The following is an 18200-nucleotide window of genomic DNA, read 5'->3' as shown; positions in this document are numbered from 1 at the left end:
TGGGGAGGAATTGAGAACTCTGATGTGAAGATGGGGAGGAATTGAGGACTCTGACATGAAGATGGGGAGGAATTATGGACTCCGATGTGAAGATGGGGAGGAATTGAGGACTCTGACATGAAGGTGGGGAGGAATTGAGGACTCTGAAGTGAAGGTGGTAAGGGATTGAGGACTCTGAGATGAAGGTGGTAAGGGATCGAGGACTCTGAGATGAAGGTGGGGAGTGATTGAGGACTCTGACATGAAGGTGGGGAGAAATTGAGGAGGTGGGGGGGGGGGGGGGTACTGAAGATTCTGATGCGAAGGTGGTAGGGGATTGAGGATTCTGATGTGAAGGTGGGGGGGGAGACTGAGGACTCTGATGTGAAGGTATGGAGTTATTGAGGACTCTGACATGAAAATGGGGAGGATTTGAGGACTCTGATGTGAAGGTGGGGGGGGCAGGTGTGTGTCTGAGGACTCTGATGTGAAAGTAGGGAAGGGTTTAATACTCTGACATGAAGGTGGGGAGGATTTGAGGACTCTCATGTGAAGGTGGGGGGGGGGGCAGGTGGGCGTCTGAGGACTCTGATGTGAAAGTAGGGAAGGGTTTAATACTCTGACATGAAGGCGGGGAGGGATTGAGGACTCTGGCATGAAGGGGTATACTGCGGGGTCTCTGTACTAAGGGGGGATTCTGTACTGATGGGGGGTGTGTATAAAAATTCTGCTCCGGGCGCCCATAACTCTGGTAACGCCACTGCATGAAGGTGAGGTGGAGGGGGGGGACTGGAGATTCTGATGTGAAGGTGGGGGGACTGAGTACTTTGATGTGAAGGTGGGGGGACACTGAGGACTCTGATGTGAAAGTGGGGGGACACTGAGGACTCTGATGTGAAAGTGGGGGGACTGAGAAATCTGATGTGAAGATGTGGAGGGATTTAGGACTGTGATGTAAAGAGGGGACTGAGGACTCTGATGTGAACAGGGGGGGGAATTGAGGACTCTGACATGAAGGTGGGGGAGGAACTGAGGACTCTGATGTGAACAGGGGGGGGAGGAACTGAGAACTCTGATGTGAAGGTGGGGGAGGAACTGAGAACTCTGATGTGAACAGGGAGGGGGGGGAATTGAGGACTCTGACATGAAGGTGGGGGAGGAACTGAGGACTCTGATGTGAACAGGGGGGGGAGGAACTGAGGACTCTGATGTGAAGGTGGGGGAGGAACTGAGAACTCTGATGTGAAGGTGCGGAGGAACTGAGGACTCTGATGTGAAGGTGTGGGAGGAACTGAGAACTCTGATGTGAAGGTGGGGAGGAACTGAGGACTCTGATGTGAAGGTGGGGAGGAACTGAGGACTCTGATGTGAAGGTGGGGAGGAACTGAGAACTCTGATGTGAAGGTGGGGGGGAACGTAGGACTCTGATGTGAAGGTGGGGGAGGAACTGAGGACTCTGATGTGAAGGTGGGGAGGAACTGAGGACTCAGACAGAGCTTACCCCGAAGCTGGCCCCTTTGTGAAGCAGAATGGGTTCGGGGTCCAGAAGGGCGCTGGTGCCGTCTTCATCCTGCGTGATGGCGATGACCCCGGAGAACACAAAGTAGAAGCTGTCCCCTCGGTGTCCCTTCCGCACGATGACTCTCCCGCGTCCGAACCTGCAGAGGAACAATGATCGGTATTCCGGATCGTCTACCAGAGAGAGAGACTGCTGAGCCGATCATCGGATCCCTATCACTGGATGAATCCCCCGACACCAAAGTCTTCCCAACCACCATAGAAGTGACACCTGTGCAAGACTGAAGGGGAGGAGTCGGTACAACTGTGCAAGACTGAGGGGGAGGAGCCGGTACAACCGTGCCAGACTGAAGGGGAGGAGCCGGTACAACTGTGCCAGACTGAAGGGGAGGAGCCGGTACAACTGTGCCAGATTGAAGGGGAGGAGCCGGTACAACTGTGCAAGACTGAAGGGGAGGAGCCGGTACACCTGTGCCAGACTGAGGGGGAGGAGCCGGGAACAACTGTGCCAGACTAAAGGGGAGGAGCCGGTACAACTGTGCAAGACTGAAGGGGAGGAGCCGGTACAACTGTGCAAGACTGAAGGGGAGGAGCCGGTACAACTGTGCAAGACTGAAGGGGAGGAGCCGGTACAACTGTGCAAGACTGAAGGGGAGGAGCCGGTACAACTGTGCAAGACTGAAGGGGAGGAGCCGGTACAACTGTGCAAGACTGAAGGGGAGGAGCCGGTACAACTGTGCAAGACTGAAGGGGAGGTTGGTTGGATAATTTACCTAGATATGTGCAGGAGGAAAAAATGTATTTGCTTTTGATTCGTTATTTACATAAATTTGTTTAGTTAAGTTCATTTCATTTGTTTTTGGATTTCATTTTGTTTATTTGGGTTTGAATCGATTCGTTATCAACTGTACATCAATTAGTTAAATTCATTTAAATCGTTTCACTTTACTTCGATCGAATTCGGAAAAACTCAAATCATTTTGAATTCCATTCAAAATCTAATTTGAATTTCAGAAGAAGGTTATATTCTTTCTATTCTATTGTTTTTTCTATTCTCTTCTATTCTTTTCTATTATTTAATTTTCAATTTCTTTTCTATTCTATTCACATTTTTTCTATTCTAAATGTAATCATGGAAGATGTTTATGTTCTTTTTAATTTTATTCTATTCTATTGTTTTTTTCTATTCTATTATTTTCTATTCTATTCTATTTTGTTCTATTTGTATTCAAATTCATTCTATTGAAAAAAATTGAATTTCAGAAGATAGTTATATTTTTTCTACTTTATTCTATTCTGTTCTTTTATTATATTCTATTCCTTTATTTTCTATTCTATTTTGTTCTGTTTTACTCTATGCTTTTTTATTCTATTCCTTTATTAGTACTCTTTTTATTATACAGGATTTATATAGCACCAACAGTTTATGCAGCGCTTTACAATGTTAGGGCAGACAGTACAGTTATTTTTTTCTATTCTATTATATTCTTTTCTATTTTATTCATTTTTTTCTATACTGTTCATTTTTTATTCTATTCCTTTCCTTTATTTTCTATTCTATTTCATTTTATTCTGTTCTTTTATTTTCTATTCTATTTTGTTCTGTTTTACTCTATTCTATGATTTTATATTCTATTCCTTTATTATTATCATTATTATTATTATACAGGATTTATATAGTGCCAGCAGTTTGCGCAGCACTTTACAACATGAGGGCAGATAGTACAGGTACAATACAATTCAATACAGGAGGAATCAGAGGGGCTGGATCGTTTGAGCTTACCTTTATTTTTTATTCTATCTCTTTATTTTCTATTCAATTTTTTTCCATTCTTTTATTTTGTATTTTATGTTCTGTTTTACTCTATTATATTATTTTATTTTCTAGTCTATTATATTCTTTTCTATTTTATTCCTTTATTTTCTATTCTGTTCCATTTTTATTCTATTATTTTCCTTTATTTTCTATTCTATGTTGTTCTGTTTTACTCTATTATATTATTTTATTTTCTATTCTATTTTTTCCATTCTTTTATTTTGCATTCTGTTCTGTTTTACGCTATTATATTCTTTTGTTTTCTAGTCTATTATATTATTTTCTATTTTATTACTTTATTTAGTATTCTGTTCCTTTTTTATCCTATTATTTTCCTTTATTTTCTATTCTATTTTGTTCTGTTTTACGCTATTATATTATTTTATTTTCTATTATATATTTTTTTCCATTCTTTTATTTTGCATTTTGTTCTGTTTTACTCCATTCTATTATATTCTTTTATTTTCTAGTCTATTATATTATTTTCTATTTTATTCCTTTATTTTCTATTCTGTTCCTTTTTTATTCTTTCTTTTCCTTTATTTTAATATTTTTTTTCCTATTCTATTTTGTTCTGTTTTAGTCTATTATATAATTTTATTTTCTATTCTATTTTTTCTTCATTCTTTTATTTTGCATTCTGTTGTGTTTTACTTTATTATATTCTTTTATTTTCTAGTCGATTATATTCTTTTCTATTTTATTCCTTTTTTTTCTATTCTGTTCCTTATTTATTCTATTCTTTTCCTTTCTATTTTTTTTTCTATTCTGTTCTGTTTTACGCTATTATATTATTTTATTTTCTCTTCTATTTTTCCCATTCTTTTATTTTGCATTCTGTTCTGTTTTACTCTGTTATATTCTTTTATTTTCTAGTCTATTATATTATTTTCTATTTTATTCCTTTATTTTCTATTCTGTATTTTTTTTATTCTATTATTTTACTTTATTTTCTATTCAATTTTTTTCTTTTTTTCTCTATTCTATTATGTTCTTTTATTTTCTAGTCTATTATTTTTTTTTTCTATTTTATTCCTTTATTTTCTATTGTGTTTTTTTTTATTCTATTATTTTCCTTTATTTTCTATTCAATTTTTTTCTATTCTATTTTATTCTGTTTTACTCTATTATATTATTTTATTTTCTATTTTATTGCTTTATTTTCCTTTCTAGTTTTATGTCTTCTGAAATTCGTATTCGATTTAAAAACGATTTGAAAACTATCCGCGTTTTGACCGAAATTTTAGTTTCGGTATTTCGGATTCATCTAAACTAGTTACTATTGTAATTCGGAAAAGCGGATAAATCCGAATTCCCGAATTACAGAAAATTTGTTTGAACTTCCATTCGAAGCGAAACGAACGTATCTAGTGCTACCACCCAGCCCAAACCGCGACCCCCCTATCTTGCGCCACCCTACTACTGGTTGTTGCCCCCATTGGTTCCTTAGTGAGTGAGCAGCGCCCCCCCCTCCCCCCCCCGTACTGACTTGCGGTAATACACGACTCGGGCCAGCATGTGCTGCATCTGGGTGCTGTATCGGCGGAAACTGAGGATCCCCATCATCATACTGCGGATAAAACGGATGTCGTGCTCAGAGCGGTCCTCCGGCTTCCGCAGCGCCACCTCTATCGCTTTGTCAGGGAAGGTGAACTGCAACCAAAAGACACAAAAACAGCGAATGTTTGTGGATCAACCAAAAGACACGGCAACTGTATCATTTATCAGAGAAGATGCAACTGTATCATTTATCAGAGAAGATACAACTATCATTTATCAGAGAAGATACAACTGTATCATTTATCAGAGAAGATACAACTGTATCATTTATCAGAGAAGATACAACTGTTATCATTTATCAGAGAAGATACAACTGTATCATTTATCAGAGAAGATACAACTGTTATCATTTATCAGAGAAGATACAACTGTTATCATTTATCAGGAAAGATACAACTGTATCATTTATCAGAGAAGATACAACTGTATCATTTATCAGAGAAGATACAACTGTATCATTTATCAGAGAAGATGCAACTGTATCATTTATCAGAGAAGATACAACTGTATCATTTATCAGGAAAGATACAACTGTATCATTTATCAGAGAAGATACAACTTCATCATTTATCAGAAAAGATACAACTTCATCATTTATCAGAGAAGATACAACTGTTATCATTTATCAGAGAAGATACAACTGTTATCATTTATCAGAAAAGATACAACTGTATCATTTATCAGAGAAGATACAACTGTATCATTTATCAGAGAAGATACAACTGTATCATTTATCAGAGAAGATACAACTGTTATCATTTATCAGGAAAGATACAACTGTATCATTTATCAGAGAAGATGCAACTGTATCATTTATCAGAGAAGATACAACTGTATCATTTATCAGGAAAGATACAACTGTATCATTTATCAGAGAAGATACAACTTCATCATTTATCAGAAAAGATACAACTTCATCATTTATCAGAGAAGATACAACTGTTATCATTTATCAGAGAAGATACAACTGTTATCATTTATCAGAAAAGATACAACTGTATCATTTATCAGAGAAGATACAACTGTTATCATTTATCAGGAAAGATACAACTCTTATCATTTATCAGAGAAGATACAAATGTATCATTTATCAGAGAAGATACAACTGTTATCATTTATCAGAGAAGATACAACTGTATCATTTATCAGAGAAGATACAACTGTATCATTTATCAGAGAAGATACAACTGTATCATTTATCAGAGAAGATACAACTTCATCATTTATCAGAGAAGATGCAACTGTATCATTTATCAGAGAAGATACAACTGTATCATTTATCAGAGAAGATACAACTGTATCATTTATCAGAGAAGATACAACTGTATCATTTATCATAGAAGATACAACTGTATCATTTATCAGAGAAGATACAACTGTATCATTTATCAGAGAAGATGCAACTGTATCATTTATCAGAGAAGATACAACTGTATCATTTATCAGAGAAGATACAACTGTATCATTTATCATAGAAGATACAACTGTATCATTTATCAGAGAAGATACAACTGTATCATTTATCAGAGAAGATACAACTGTATCATTTATCAGAGAAGATACAACTGTTATCATTTATCAGAGAAGATACAACTGTATCATTTATCAGAGAAGATACAACTGTATCATTTATCAGAGAAGATACAACTGTATCATTTATCAGAGAAGATACAACTGTATCATTTATCAGAGAAGATACAACTGTATCATTTATCAGAGAAGATACAACTGTATCATTTATCAGAGAAGATACAACTGTATCATTTATCAGAAAGGATACAACTGTATCAGAGAAGATACAACTGTATCATTTATCAGAGAAGATACAACTGTATCATTTATCAGAGAAGATACAACTGTTATCATTTATCAGAAAAGATACAACTTATCATTTATCAGAGAAGATACAACTGTATCATTTATCAGAGAAGAAACAACTGTTATCATTAAACGCTTTGGGCCAGATCCACGTACCTCAGCGCATCTTTCCTGACTGACTCCATGGCAGCCTACGTGTGGGTTAATCCCGCCTCCTCTCCATTGATTGGACCCCATACCCATAAAGGTTTACTCACCGCCCAGTACTGGTGTTCCTTTTTTGTCCTCCTCCATGGACCCAGGAAATACAGATTTATGCAAACAAGGACCTACTTGAAATGGATAGCACACTTTAAGCGGTGCAGCTCGGATCCCAGCCATGGGCGGGTGGAGAGCTTTGCAGCAACTTCCCCTCCGCTGTGCGGTCGTTGCTGCGTGTGCTGAAGATCCGGACTTCCTGGCTGGCAAGGTCTTATTTCTACCATGGCAGTCACATATGTGTTGTGTGTTTTTTCATGTATTGTTTTTCCTGCCTGTATGGCGGCTGGAGCGCTCCTGCGTTCCAGCGCCGTTTGTTCTCTTCCTGGTGCGAGCACCAGAGCCCTTCGCGCATGCGCAGTATCCAATCTCAGAGCGAGGCTTGGTTCGCGCATGCGCAGTCGGACGGGACTCGCGGCGGCCGCGCAGGCGCCGTTGAGCCATTCACCACTGCGCAGGCGCGTACGTGGGCAGCGTCTGACGTCACCGGCGGGTAAAAATCAGCTGCTCGCCTGTGTACATTGGGGTTTTTCCTGACAGGCGAGCAGCTGATCCTGTGATACTCTGCCAGGTCAGTGGGGGATCTGCCTATGCTATAGGCATAGATCCTCTCTTTCATTCTTCTTGTTTAATGCATTGTTGGTATTTTTAAATGCTGCATAACAAATTAATTTTTAAATGTATTCTTGCCTAGCATTTTGAAAATTTTAAAATTTTCTATATGGTTTTTAAAAATGTTTTCTCTTCTTAAAGGGGCAGTATTCTTATATTGTTGTTTTTTATTTGGCATCTTAGGATCTCTTCAATTGTTTGGATATATATATCACAGTACTATGCAGGTCCAAGAAACCATGGACCAGTCACCGTCTACAGGTGGCCAGCCCTCACGCACAAGGTATGTGCGGGTGAGGGGGGGCATAGGGGTGGAAGTCACACTTTCTATGTTTTCTGTCTGACTTATTCCCCCTATATATATGTCTCATTTTTTCCTCAGCCCTTCCGGTCCTGATCCTTATGCCGCTATCCAGTCCGCAGACCTTGCCAGGCCGCATCAACGTTCCTCTTCTAAATCTAAATCAAAGAGTAAACGAAGATCTCCATCTACATCTTCCCATCAGAGGAGAAGTTCCCATTCCTCCTCCAGACACCACTCCCACCGCCACGAAAGCCGCTCTGATCACAGAGCTTGCTGGGGATGTGATACTTATGTCCCGGAGGGCAAATCATTATGTGACCGATGCTACGCCCTGGCGGTTGGGGAAAAGGAGACTGAAGATCGTCGTATCGAGTCTCTTGTGGAACGTGTGGTACAAAAATCTTTGAGAGAGAATGTCTCCCACACACAAAGTCAAACCGGTACCGTCAGGTCTGGTTCTCCGGCCATTGAGGTCCTTGAGGATCCCGGTCCTTCCCAGCCTCGCGCTGCTTCTCCAGATTCCCAGGAGGGTGAACTGGAAAGTGATGAGGAGAGTCTAGAGTTCGACTTCTCCCAAGTGACACCACTTATCAAAGCAATCAAGGAGGCTCTCTTGTGGGAAGAGCAATCTACTTCTCCAGCTAAGCAAAAGAAATATTTTAAACGCCTGGGGAAGGAACGCCCAAGTTTTCCGTTGTTAACCGAATTAAAGGGCATCTTTGAAGAAGAATGGAGTAGAGTGGACAAGAGGTCCTCTATGGCCAACAAGGCCTCCAGACTGTATCCCTTCAAAGCAGATGACGTTAAACACCTGGAGAATATTCCTGTGGTAGACGCAGCAGTGACACGACTGGCCAAACATGTTACACTGCCACTGGCTGATTCAGTGTCCTTCAAGGACGGTCTTGATAGGAGGATGGATCAAGACCTCAAAAGAATCTACGGTCTGGCTGGTACAGCCTGCAAACCTGCTTTGGCCTTGGCAGCTTTATCCAAAGCAATGGAGGCCTGGACGGAAAATGTGGACTCCTTCCTTAAGGGTGTCTCTGAAGAGCTGGCCAGAAGTTCTGCTACTTCAGAACTTAAACTAGCAGTTGCCTTTCTGGGGGAGGCATCCGTTGATTTAATTCGCCTATTGGCAAGAATTATGCTGTCCTCTGTTACAGCCAAAAGGGCCTTGTGGTTGCGCCCCTGGGTCGCTGACCCATCGTCCAAACAAAATTGGTATAAAATTCCATTTGAGGGATCATCCTTGTTTGGCAACAAGCTGGATGACGCCATTGCTAAAGCTACAGGTGGTAAATCGGGTTTTCTCCCCCAGGACAGGCGTCAGTCCGGTAAGAAGAAACCGCAATTCCGAAGGTATAGTCCGGACCGCACTAGAGAGGCTCGCGCCTACAGACCTGGCAGGAACTTCAGAAGAAACTGGGGTAGAGGCCGTGCATCCTTTCGCAAACCAGCGTTTTCTAACCAAGCGTCGAGTGGACGCGATCAGGCTAAGCCCTTTTGAAACAACGCCCGCCCAGGCGGTTCGGGTGGGAGCTCGACTGCTCCTCTTTCGGCACGTTTGGGCGGCCTCGATCACGGACTTTTGGGTCATCAAGACAATAACATCAGGCCACGCATGGTCGTTCTCCAGCATTCCTCTTCCAAGGTTCATTTCCACCCTTCTCCCAAGGTCAGCGGAGCAGAGACAGGTTCTTCTAACTTATGTGGATCTACTCAAATCCCAAGGAGCAGTAGTATGCGTCCCAAAGGACGAACAGTTTCATGGAGTATACTCCCCCCTCTTCTTGGTGCAGAAGAAAAGCGGTGCTTGGCGTCCAGTCATAGATTTGACCTATCTAAACAAATTTATAAAACACAGAAGGTTCAAGATGGAAACCCTGTCGACAATCCAGCAAGCCATACAGCCAGGCGATTGGATGATCTCGATAGATCTGAAGGACGCTTATTTCCACGTTCCGGTGGCAATCGAGCTACAGAAATATCTCAGGTTCCACGTTGGACAAGAACACCTTCAATTCGTGTGCCTACCCTTTGGGCTGACAACCTCACCACGAGTCTTCACCAAAACCCTGTTGGCAGTGGTGGCCTTTATCAGACTGAAAAAGATAAGACTTTATCATTATCTAGACGACCTCCTTGTCCTAGCCCAGGACAAGACACAGCTCTTAGCGCAAAGAGATCAGGTAATCTCGATCCTGTCCGAATTCGGTTGGCTCCTGAACTTAACGAAAAGCCATTTGGAACCAACTCAATGCCTAGTATATCTGGGGGCCCAGTTCGACACAGTGAAGAAAACCATCTCTCTTCCGATGGAAAAGATCCCTGTGGTTCAAGAGAGGATTTCTCGAGCTTTAGACACCCACCACCTGAAGGCATTCCAATGTCTAAAGATCATCGGAACAATGGTTTCCACAACCCCCATGGTGAAATGGGCATTATGGAGACTACGTCCCTTCCAGTCCGGCTTCCTCAAGCAGTGGAAGTCAGGCAACAAGAATCAGCAGATTCGCATCTCAACTTCCATGAGGAACAGCCTCTTTTGGTGGCTTCAGCCAAAAAACCTACGGAATTGTCATTCCATTGCCCCGGTCTCCTGGGTCACAGTGACGACCGATGCCAGTGGCTACGGCTGGGGGGCCCTGTGTGGTACAAACATGGCACAGGGCAGATGGGATGCTCGCCTCCGCAATCCGGGCTCGAACATCCTAGAGCTTCGAGCAGCCTGGTGTGCCCTCCAGTCCTTCTCCCAACTCCTGAAGGGAGAGTCGGTACTGTTGAGGATGGACAATACCACAGCAGTGTCCTATGTCAAGAGGCAAGGAGGGACACGGAGTTCGTCTCTTCTACGGGAAGTCGAACCCATCATGAAGTGGGCACAGGAAAACCTGGTCAACCTGACAGCAGTCTTTATTCCCGGAATACAGAACTCCCAGGCAGACTTTCTTTCTCGCACTCAGGTGGATATCAACGAGTGGTCTCTCCACATCCAAACATTCCAATGGATCTTGTCTCTGGGAGTCAGTCCCCAAGTAGATCTTTTTGCTTCACAGCACAATACCAAGATGGAGAAGTTCTACTCGAGAGGTCATTGCAGTCAGGCGATCGGGACGGATGCCTTGACGGATCGGTGGTGTTTCCAGAGAGCATATGCTTTTCCCCCGATCCCAGTAATTCTGAGATTTCTACAGAGACTTCAAGCAGAGGAGGTCGAGGTGACACTAGTGGCTCCCTACTGGCCGAACAGACCATGGTTCCCTCTCTTGGTCCAACTGAGCTATCGGGATCCAGTACCTCTACCAGTCAGACCGGACCTTCTCTCTCAGGGTTCACTCCTACACCCCTGTCCGGCTCTGATGAAACTGACGGTCTGGTTCTTGAGAGGGAGAGGCTGGAATCCCTTGGTTGCGCCTCTGGAGTGATCTCCACGCTGATGAGCTCGAGAAGGGCAAGCACGAATAAAGTCTACGGAAGAATTTGGGCTAAATTTGTAGAATTCTCTACGGTCTCAGGCAGGTCTTTCAGGAATCCAGAAATCCAAGATGTATTGAGTTTTCTCCAAACAGGGTTAGATCTTCCCCTATCCGTAAGTTCATTGAGAGTTCAAATTTCGGCTCTGTCAGCCTTCTCTGGAATTTCGTGGGCAGTACACCCACTAGTCAAACAATTCTTTCGAGGGGCATCAAGGTTGAGACCTCAAAGGAAGCCAAGATTTCCCAAGTGGGATCTCCCACTAGTCCTGGATTTTCTGAGTGGGCTCAGTACGTCGGGGCCTTCCCCGTCCTCTATAAAGGACTTTTCAGCTAAAGTGGCATTCTTGGTCGCTATCACCTCGGCCAAAAGAGTGTCGGAGATCGGGTCTCTTGGTCACAAAGAGCCATTCCTGACCTTCTTCCCGGATCGGGTGGTTTTGATACCCATGCTGGGTTCAAATCCGAAAGTTTCTTCTGTCTTTCATGAGAATCAAGAAGTTGTCCTTCCTACCTTCAGGTCTTCGGATTCCAATGAGACTCACCCTCTAGACATGGGCAAAATCCTTTCTGAATACATCCAGATGACGTCCCCCTTTAGACGTTCAGATCATTTGTTTATCCTGCACTCAGGCAGTAACAAGGGGAAAAAGGCTTCTGCCAGAACAATCGCGGCCTGGATCGTTCAGACAATTCAGCAGGCTTACAGGGCGAAGGGCTTGGCTCCTCCGCAAGCGGTGACAGCTCACTCTACCAGAGGGATGGCCGCATCCTGGGCGGCAGCTCGTCACGTGGCTCCAGATGTCATCTGCAGAGCGGCCTCTTGGTCTTCTATACATACCTTTATGTCCCATTACTGTGTTGAGCCTGCATCTCTTTCCTCTGTGAATTTTGGTTTATCAGTTTTGTCAGTTGACGGGACAAATTAAAATTTATTTTTGTTCAGCATACCCACCCGTGTGATCTGGCTAGTTATTTCCCACACGTAGGCTGCCATGGAGTCAGTCAGGAAAAAGGAAAATTTATTATCATACTTACCGTAATTTTCCTTTCCTGATGGACTCCATGGCAGACGGAGTTCCCACCCTGAAATTATGGAGTCGGGATAGTTACGGAACACCAGTACTGGGCGGTGAGTAAACCTTTATGGGTATGGGGTCCTATCAATGGAGAGGAGGCGGGATTAACCCACACGTAGGCTGCCATGGAGTCCATCAGGAAAGGAAAATTACGGTAAGTATGATAATAAATTTTCCTTTTTCCGTCCGGCGTAGCGTATCTCTGATACACTACACTGCCGTAACTTTCAGCGTATTTTCCGTGTCCTGAAAGAATTTGCGCCGTAAGTTACGGCGGCGTAGTGTAACTGTGTCGGCGTAAGGGCGCGCAATTCAAATAGATAAGTTGTGGGCGTGTTTTATGTTAATACGTCTTGACCCGACGTAAATGACGTTTTTTCTGAACAGCGCATGCGCCGTCCGTGGGGGTATCCCAGTGCGCATGCTCCAAATTAACCCACAACAAGCCAATGCTTACAACGTGAACGTCATTCTACACAAAGCCCTATTCGCGAACGACTTACGCAAACGACGTAAAATTTTAAAAATTTGACGCGGGAACGACGTCCATACTTAACATGGGATACGCCTCATATAGCAGGGGTAACTTTACGCCGAAAAAAGCCTTACGGAGACGACGTAAAAAAAAAATAAGTCAGCCGGACGTACGTTCGTGGATCGCCGTATCTAGCTAATTTGCATAATCGGCGCAGAAATCGACGGAAACGCCACCTAGCGGCCAGCGTAAATATGCACCTTAGATCCGACGGCATACTAAGACGTACATCAGTCGGATCTAGCCCAGCTTCAGGCATATCTTGTTTTGTGGATACAAAACACAGATACGCCGGAGCAAAATAGAAGTTAAGCGGCGTATCAATAGATACGCCAGCGTAACTTCTTTGAGGATCTGGCCCTATGTATCCAGGATAATTCTCACACTTCTCTCCGACATGTAAAAATCAATGTTTTTTCTTTGCTAGAAAATTACTTAGAACCCTCAAACATTATATACTGTATATATATATATATTATAGCAGAGGCCCTGGAGAATAAAAGGGTGAGTATTCGCACAGCAGTTTTCAAACGCTTGCCGACCAGCGCACGACCATATACATCAGCATAATGGCACGGCTGCACAAATGGGCATACAGGTATGTCCCCTTTAACCACTTAAGGACCGCCTAATGCCGATATACGTCGGCAGAATGGCACGGCTGGGCACATTCACGTACCTGTACGTGATTGTATAATGTCCGAAGCTCCGTGAACGCGGGACTCGTGGACCCGATCGCCGCTGGAGTCCCGCGATCGGTCCCCGGAGCTCAAGAACGGGGAGAGCTGTGTGTAAACACAGCTTCCCCGTTCTTCACTGTGGCGCCTTCATCGATCGTGTGTTCCCTGATATAGGGAACCACAATCGATGACGTCACACCTACAGCCACACCCCCCTACAGTTGTAAACACATATGAGGTCACACTTAACCCCATCAGCGCCCCCCGAGTGGTTAACTCCCAAACTGCAATTGTCATTTTCACAGTAATAAGTGCATTTTAAATGCATTTTTTGCTGTGAAAATGACAATGGTCCCAAAAATGTGTCAAAATTGTCCGATGTGTCCGCCATAATGTCGCAGTCACGAAAAAAAATGATGATCGCCACCATTAGTAGTAAAAAAATAATTATTAATAAAAATGCAATAAAACTATCCCCTATTTTGTAAACGCTATAAATTTTGCGCAAACCAATCGATAAACGCTTATTGCGATTTTTTTTTACCAAAAATAGGTAGAAGAATACGTATCGGCCTAAACTGAGGAAAAAAAATGTTTTTTTTATATATTTTTGGGGGATATTTATTATAGCAACAAGTAAAAAATATAGAATTTTTTTCAAAATTGTCGCTCTATTTTTGTTTATAGCGCAAAAAATAAAAACCGCAGAGGTGATCAAATACCACCAAAAGAAAGCTCTATTTGTGGGGAAAAAAGGATGTCAATTTTGTTTGGGAGCCACATCGCACGACCGCGCAATTGTCAGTTAAAGCGACGCAGTGCCGAATCGCAAAAAGAGCCTGGTCCTTTATCTGCATTTTGGTCCGGGTCTTAAGTGGTTAAATCGCTGCATTTTTTTATCAGTAATGGCGGCGATCAGCGATTTTTATCGTGACCGCGACATTGCGGCGGACACATCGGACACTTTTGACGCTATTTTGGGACCATGGGTGCTATAAAAATGCCACTGATTATTACTGTGTAAATGACACTGGCAGAGAAGGGGTTACTCGATGTCCGCCGGTGTCCCGCGATCGTGTCACGGAGCAGCAGAACGGGGAGATGCCTATGTAAACAAGGCATTTCCCTGTTCTGCCTGGTGACAGGACACTGATCTACTGCTCCCTGTCATCGGGAACAGCAATCGGTGTCGTGTCACTGGTAGCCACGCCCCCCTCACAGTTAGAATCACTCCCTAGGACACACTTAACCTCTTGATCGCCCCCTAGTGTTTAACCCCTTCCCTGCCAGTGTCATTTCCACTCTGATCGCTGTATAAGTGACAATGGTCCCAAACTAGCATCAAAAGCGTCCGATGTGTCCGCCGTAATGTCGCAGTCCATATTGGGGGGGAGAGATGTGTACTGTGGAGGAGCTGTACTAGAGTGGGGGAGATGTGTACTGGAGAAGACTGTACTTGAGGAGGGATTACTGAGGGGAGCCATATTGGGGGAGAAAGGTGTACTGGGGGGGGGGGATCTGTATTGGGGGGAGAAAGGTGTACTGGGGGGGGGGATCTGTATTGGGGGGAGAAAGGTGTACTGGGGGGGGGGGATCTGTATTGGGGGGAGAAAGGTGTACTGGGGGGGGATCTGTATTGGGGGGAGAAATGTGTACTGGGGGGGGGATCTGTATTGGGGGGAGAAAGGTGTACTGGGGGGGGGATCTGTATTGGGGGGAGAAAGGTGTACTGGGGGGGGGGGAATCTGTATTGGGGGGAGAAAGGTGTATGGGGGGGGGGGATCTGTATTGGGGGGAGAAAGGTGTACTGGGGGGGGGGATCTGTATTGGGGGGAGAAAGGTGTACTGGGGGGGGGATCTGTATTGGGGGGAGAAATGTGTACTGGGGGGGGATCTGTATTGGGGGGAGAAAGGTGTACTGGGGGGGGGATCTGTATTGGGGGGAGAAAGGTGTACTGGGGGGGGGGGGAATCTGTATTGGGGGAGTTATATTAGGGGGGTGAGATATGTACTAAGTAGGAGCTATACTGGAGGAGAGAGTGTATTGTGGGAGAGCTGCATTAGAGAGAAGCCGAGTAAAGCCGAGTGTGCAGGAAATCCGGCTCTGCACAGCGCGCCAAATTCAAACACACGACGCTGCAACCCCGCAGACGGACACCCACAAGACTTGACGGACCCCGCCGCAGATGGACACCCATATGGCTCGACGGACCCCGCCGCAGACGGACACCCACAAGGCTCGACGGACCCTGCGCATGACCGCAGACGGACACCCACAAAGCTCGACGGACCCCACGCAAGGCCGCAGACGGACACCGAACAAGGCCGCCGATGGACGCTGGGCAAGACAGCAGACGGACACCCACAAGACTCGACGGACCCCGCCGCAGACGTACACCCATAGGGCTCGACAGACCCCGCCGCAGACGGACACCCACAAGGCCCGACGGACCCCGCCGCAGACGGACACCCACAAGGCTCGACGGACCCCGCCGCAGACGGACACCCACAAGGCTCGACGGACCCCGCGCAAGGCCGCAGACGGACGCCGGACATGGCCGCCGATGGACGCCGGGCAAGACAGCAGATGGACACCCAAAAGACTCGACGGACCCCGCCGCAGACGGACACCCACAAGGCTCGACGGACCCCGCCGCAGACGGACACCCACAAAGCTTGACGGACACCCACAAGACTCGACGCACCCCGCACAAGGCCGCAGACGGACGCCGGACAAGGTCGCCGATGGACGCCGGGCAAGACAGCAAACTGACACCCACAAGACTCGACAGACCCCGCCGCAGACGGACACCCATACGGCTCGACGGACCCCGCCGCAGACGGACACCCACAAAGCTCGACGGACCCCGCCGCAGACAGACACCCACAAGACTCGACGGACCCCGCCGCAGACGGACACCCACAAGGCTCGACGGACCCCGCCGCAGACGGACACCCACAAGGCTTGACGGACCCCGCCGCAGACGGACACCTACAAGGCTCGACGGACCCCGTGCAAGGCCGCAGACGGACGCCGGACAAGGCCGCCGATGGACGCCGGGCAAGACATCCAAAATGTACGTTTTCTCTCTAAACTTCCCTTCTCAGCTCGGGGTGCGCGCTATACGCCGGCGCGCGGTATATGCCGATAAATACGGTAAATACAACACAATCAAGGTCCCACAGTATAAGAGAACTCGTCCTCTATGCAGAGCTGATACAGCTGTAGGGTCCTGTAAAGACATTCACCTTCACTGATATAATGAGTTGCAGTGATGCCAAACCCTTGGGGGAGGGTCCCATCCAGGCTCCACCCTAGAGGAACTCTAAGCTGGAGAACTCCAGCGGCAGTGTCGGTCTACGATCGCTTACCTCATACTGACTTTTGAAGAAACTTGTGTCGAACGCCAGAGCCAATTTCTTTTTCTTCTTCTTCTTGCCAGTTTTCTTGTGGAGGGAAAATAAAATGTATGAAAGGTCAGAAAATCCTCATACCTCCTTTTCCTGGACACACACAGCCCCCCGACACCCTCACTGGCCTGGATTCAAGAAGCAATTGCGCCTGTGTAACCATAAGTTACACAGCGCAATTGCTTACTTGCCCTGGCGTAACGAATGCTCCTGATTCAGGAATCTCGTTACGCCGACTGCAGCCTAAGATATGCGCGGCATAAGGCTCTTATGCCCGCATACCTTAGGCTGCATTCTTGCGATGGCCGCTAGGTGGCGTTCCCGTTGTGCTCAGCGTATAGTATGCAAATTGCATACTAACGCCGATTCACAACGTTGCGCGAGCCCTGCGTACGCAATTTACGTCGTTTCCGTACAGCGGTTTTCACGTAAGGCCAGCCAATGTTAGGTATACCCGTCGTTCCCGCGTCGCGAAATTTGAAATTTACGTCGTTTGCGTAAGTGAATCGTGAATGGAGCTGGACGCCATTCACGTTCACTTTGAAGCAAATGACGTCCTTGCGACGTCATTTGCCGCAATGCACGTCGGGAAAGTTTCCCGACGGAGCATGCGCTCTACGATCGGCGCGGGAACGCGCCTAATTTAAATGATTCCCGCCCCCTACGGGATCATTTAAATTGCGCGCGCTTGCGCCGGGCATTTTACCGGCGCGCCCACGTAATTTACGGAGCTACTGCTCCGTGAATCAAGGGCAGCGCAGTAAATTTGCGGGGGCGCAGGGCAAAAAACGTTGCCCTGCGCCTCCGTAAAAAATGCGCAAATCTACTTGAATCCGGGCCACTAGGTATAAACTGGCCGCATACAACATATTGCTGAAAACGTACACTTACCTGTTGACCTCTATATGTATCTGTAGCAGATTTCAGAACCTTCCTTACCAACCATTACCCCCAAAGCTCTGATATCAGATAAGGTCTCAGACAACACACAGCCCGCTCATGTTTGAGGAGATGGGGGATGCAATGGACGTGCAGCCATAGACATCTACTGACCTCTGTAAGTATCTGTAGCAGAATTTACAGTAGATCCTCCTCTCACTACCAGTCACTACACAGTCTCTCCTGAGAGGGAGAGCATCCCCTGTCTTTTGTCC

General features: G+C 45.5%; 1 protein-coding gene across 2 annotated transcripts in view; it reads right to left on the bottom strand.

The window, feature by feature from the left end:
* The window catches only part of CNBD2 (cyclic nucleotide binding domain containing 2), a 105025-nt gene that overhangs the window by 43764 nt on the left and 43061 nt on the right, over positions 1-18200 (bottom strand). For both annotated transcript variants that reach the window (XM_040355229.1, XM_040355230.1), the window contains 3 exons: positions 17008-17082; positions 4803-4966; positions 1481-1637 (listed from right to left, as the gene is read on the bottom strand). In XM_040355229.1, the coding sequence (XP_040211163.1) occupies positions 1481-1637; positions 4803-4966; positions 17008-17082 (396 nt within the window). The remainder of the gene's footprint in view (positions 1-1480; positions 1638-4802; positions 4967-17007; positions 17083-18200) is intronic.

The sequence above is a fragment of the Rana temporaria genome, chromosome 5 (genome assembly GCF_905171775.1).
Source record: "Rana temporaria chromosome 5, aRanTem1.1, whole genome shotgun sequence".
Taxonomy (NCBI): domain Eukaryota; kingdom Metazoa; phylum Chordata; class Amphibia; order Anura; family Ranidae; genus Rana; species Rana temporaria.
The sequence above is the reverse complement of the archived record's forward strand: the minus strand, read 5'-3'. Positions and strand labels throughout refer to the sequence as shown.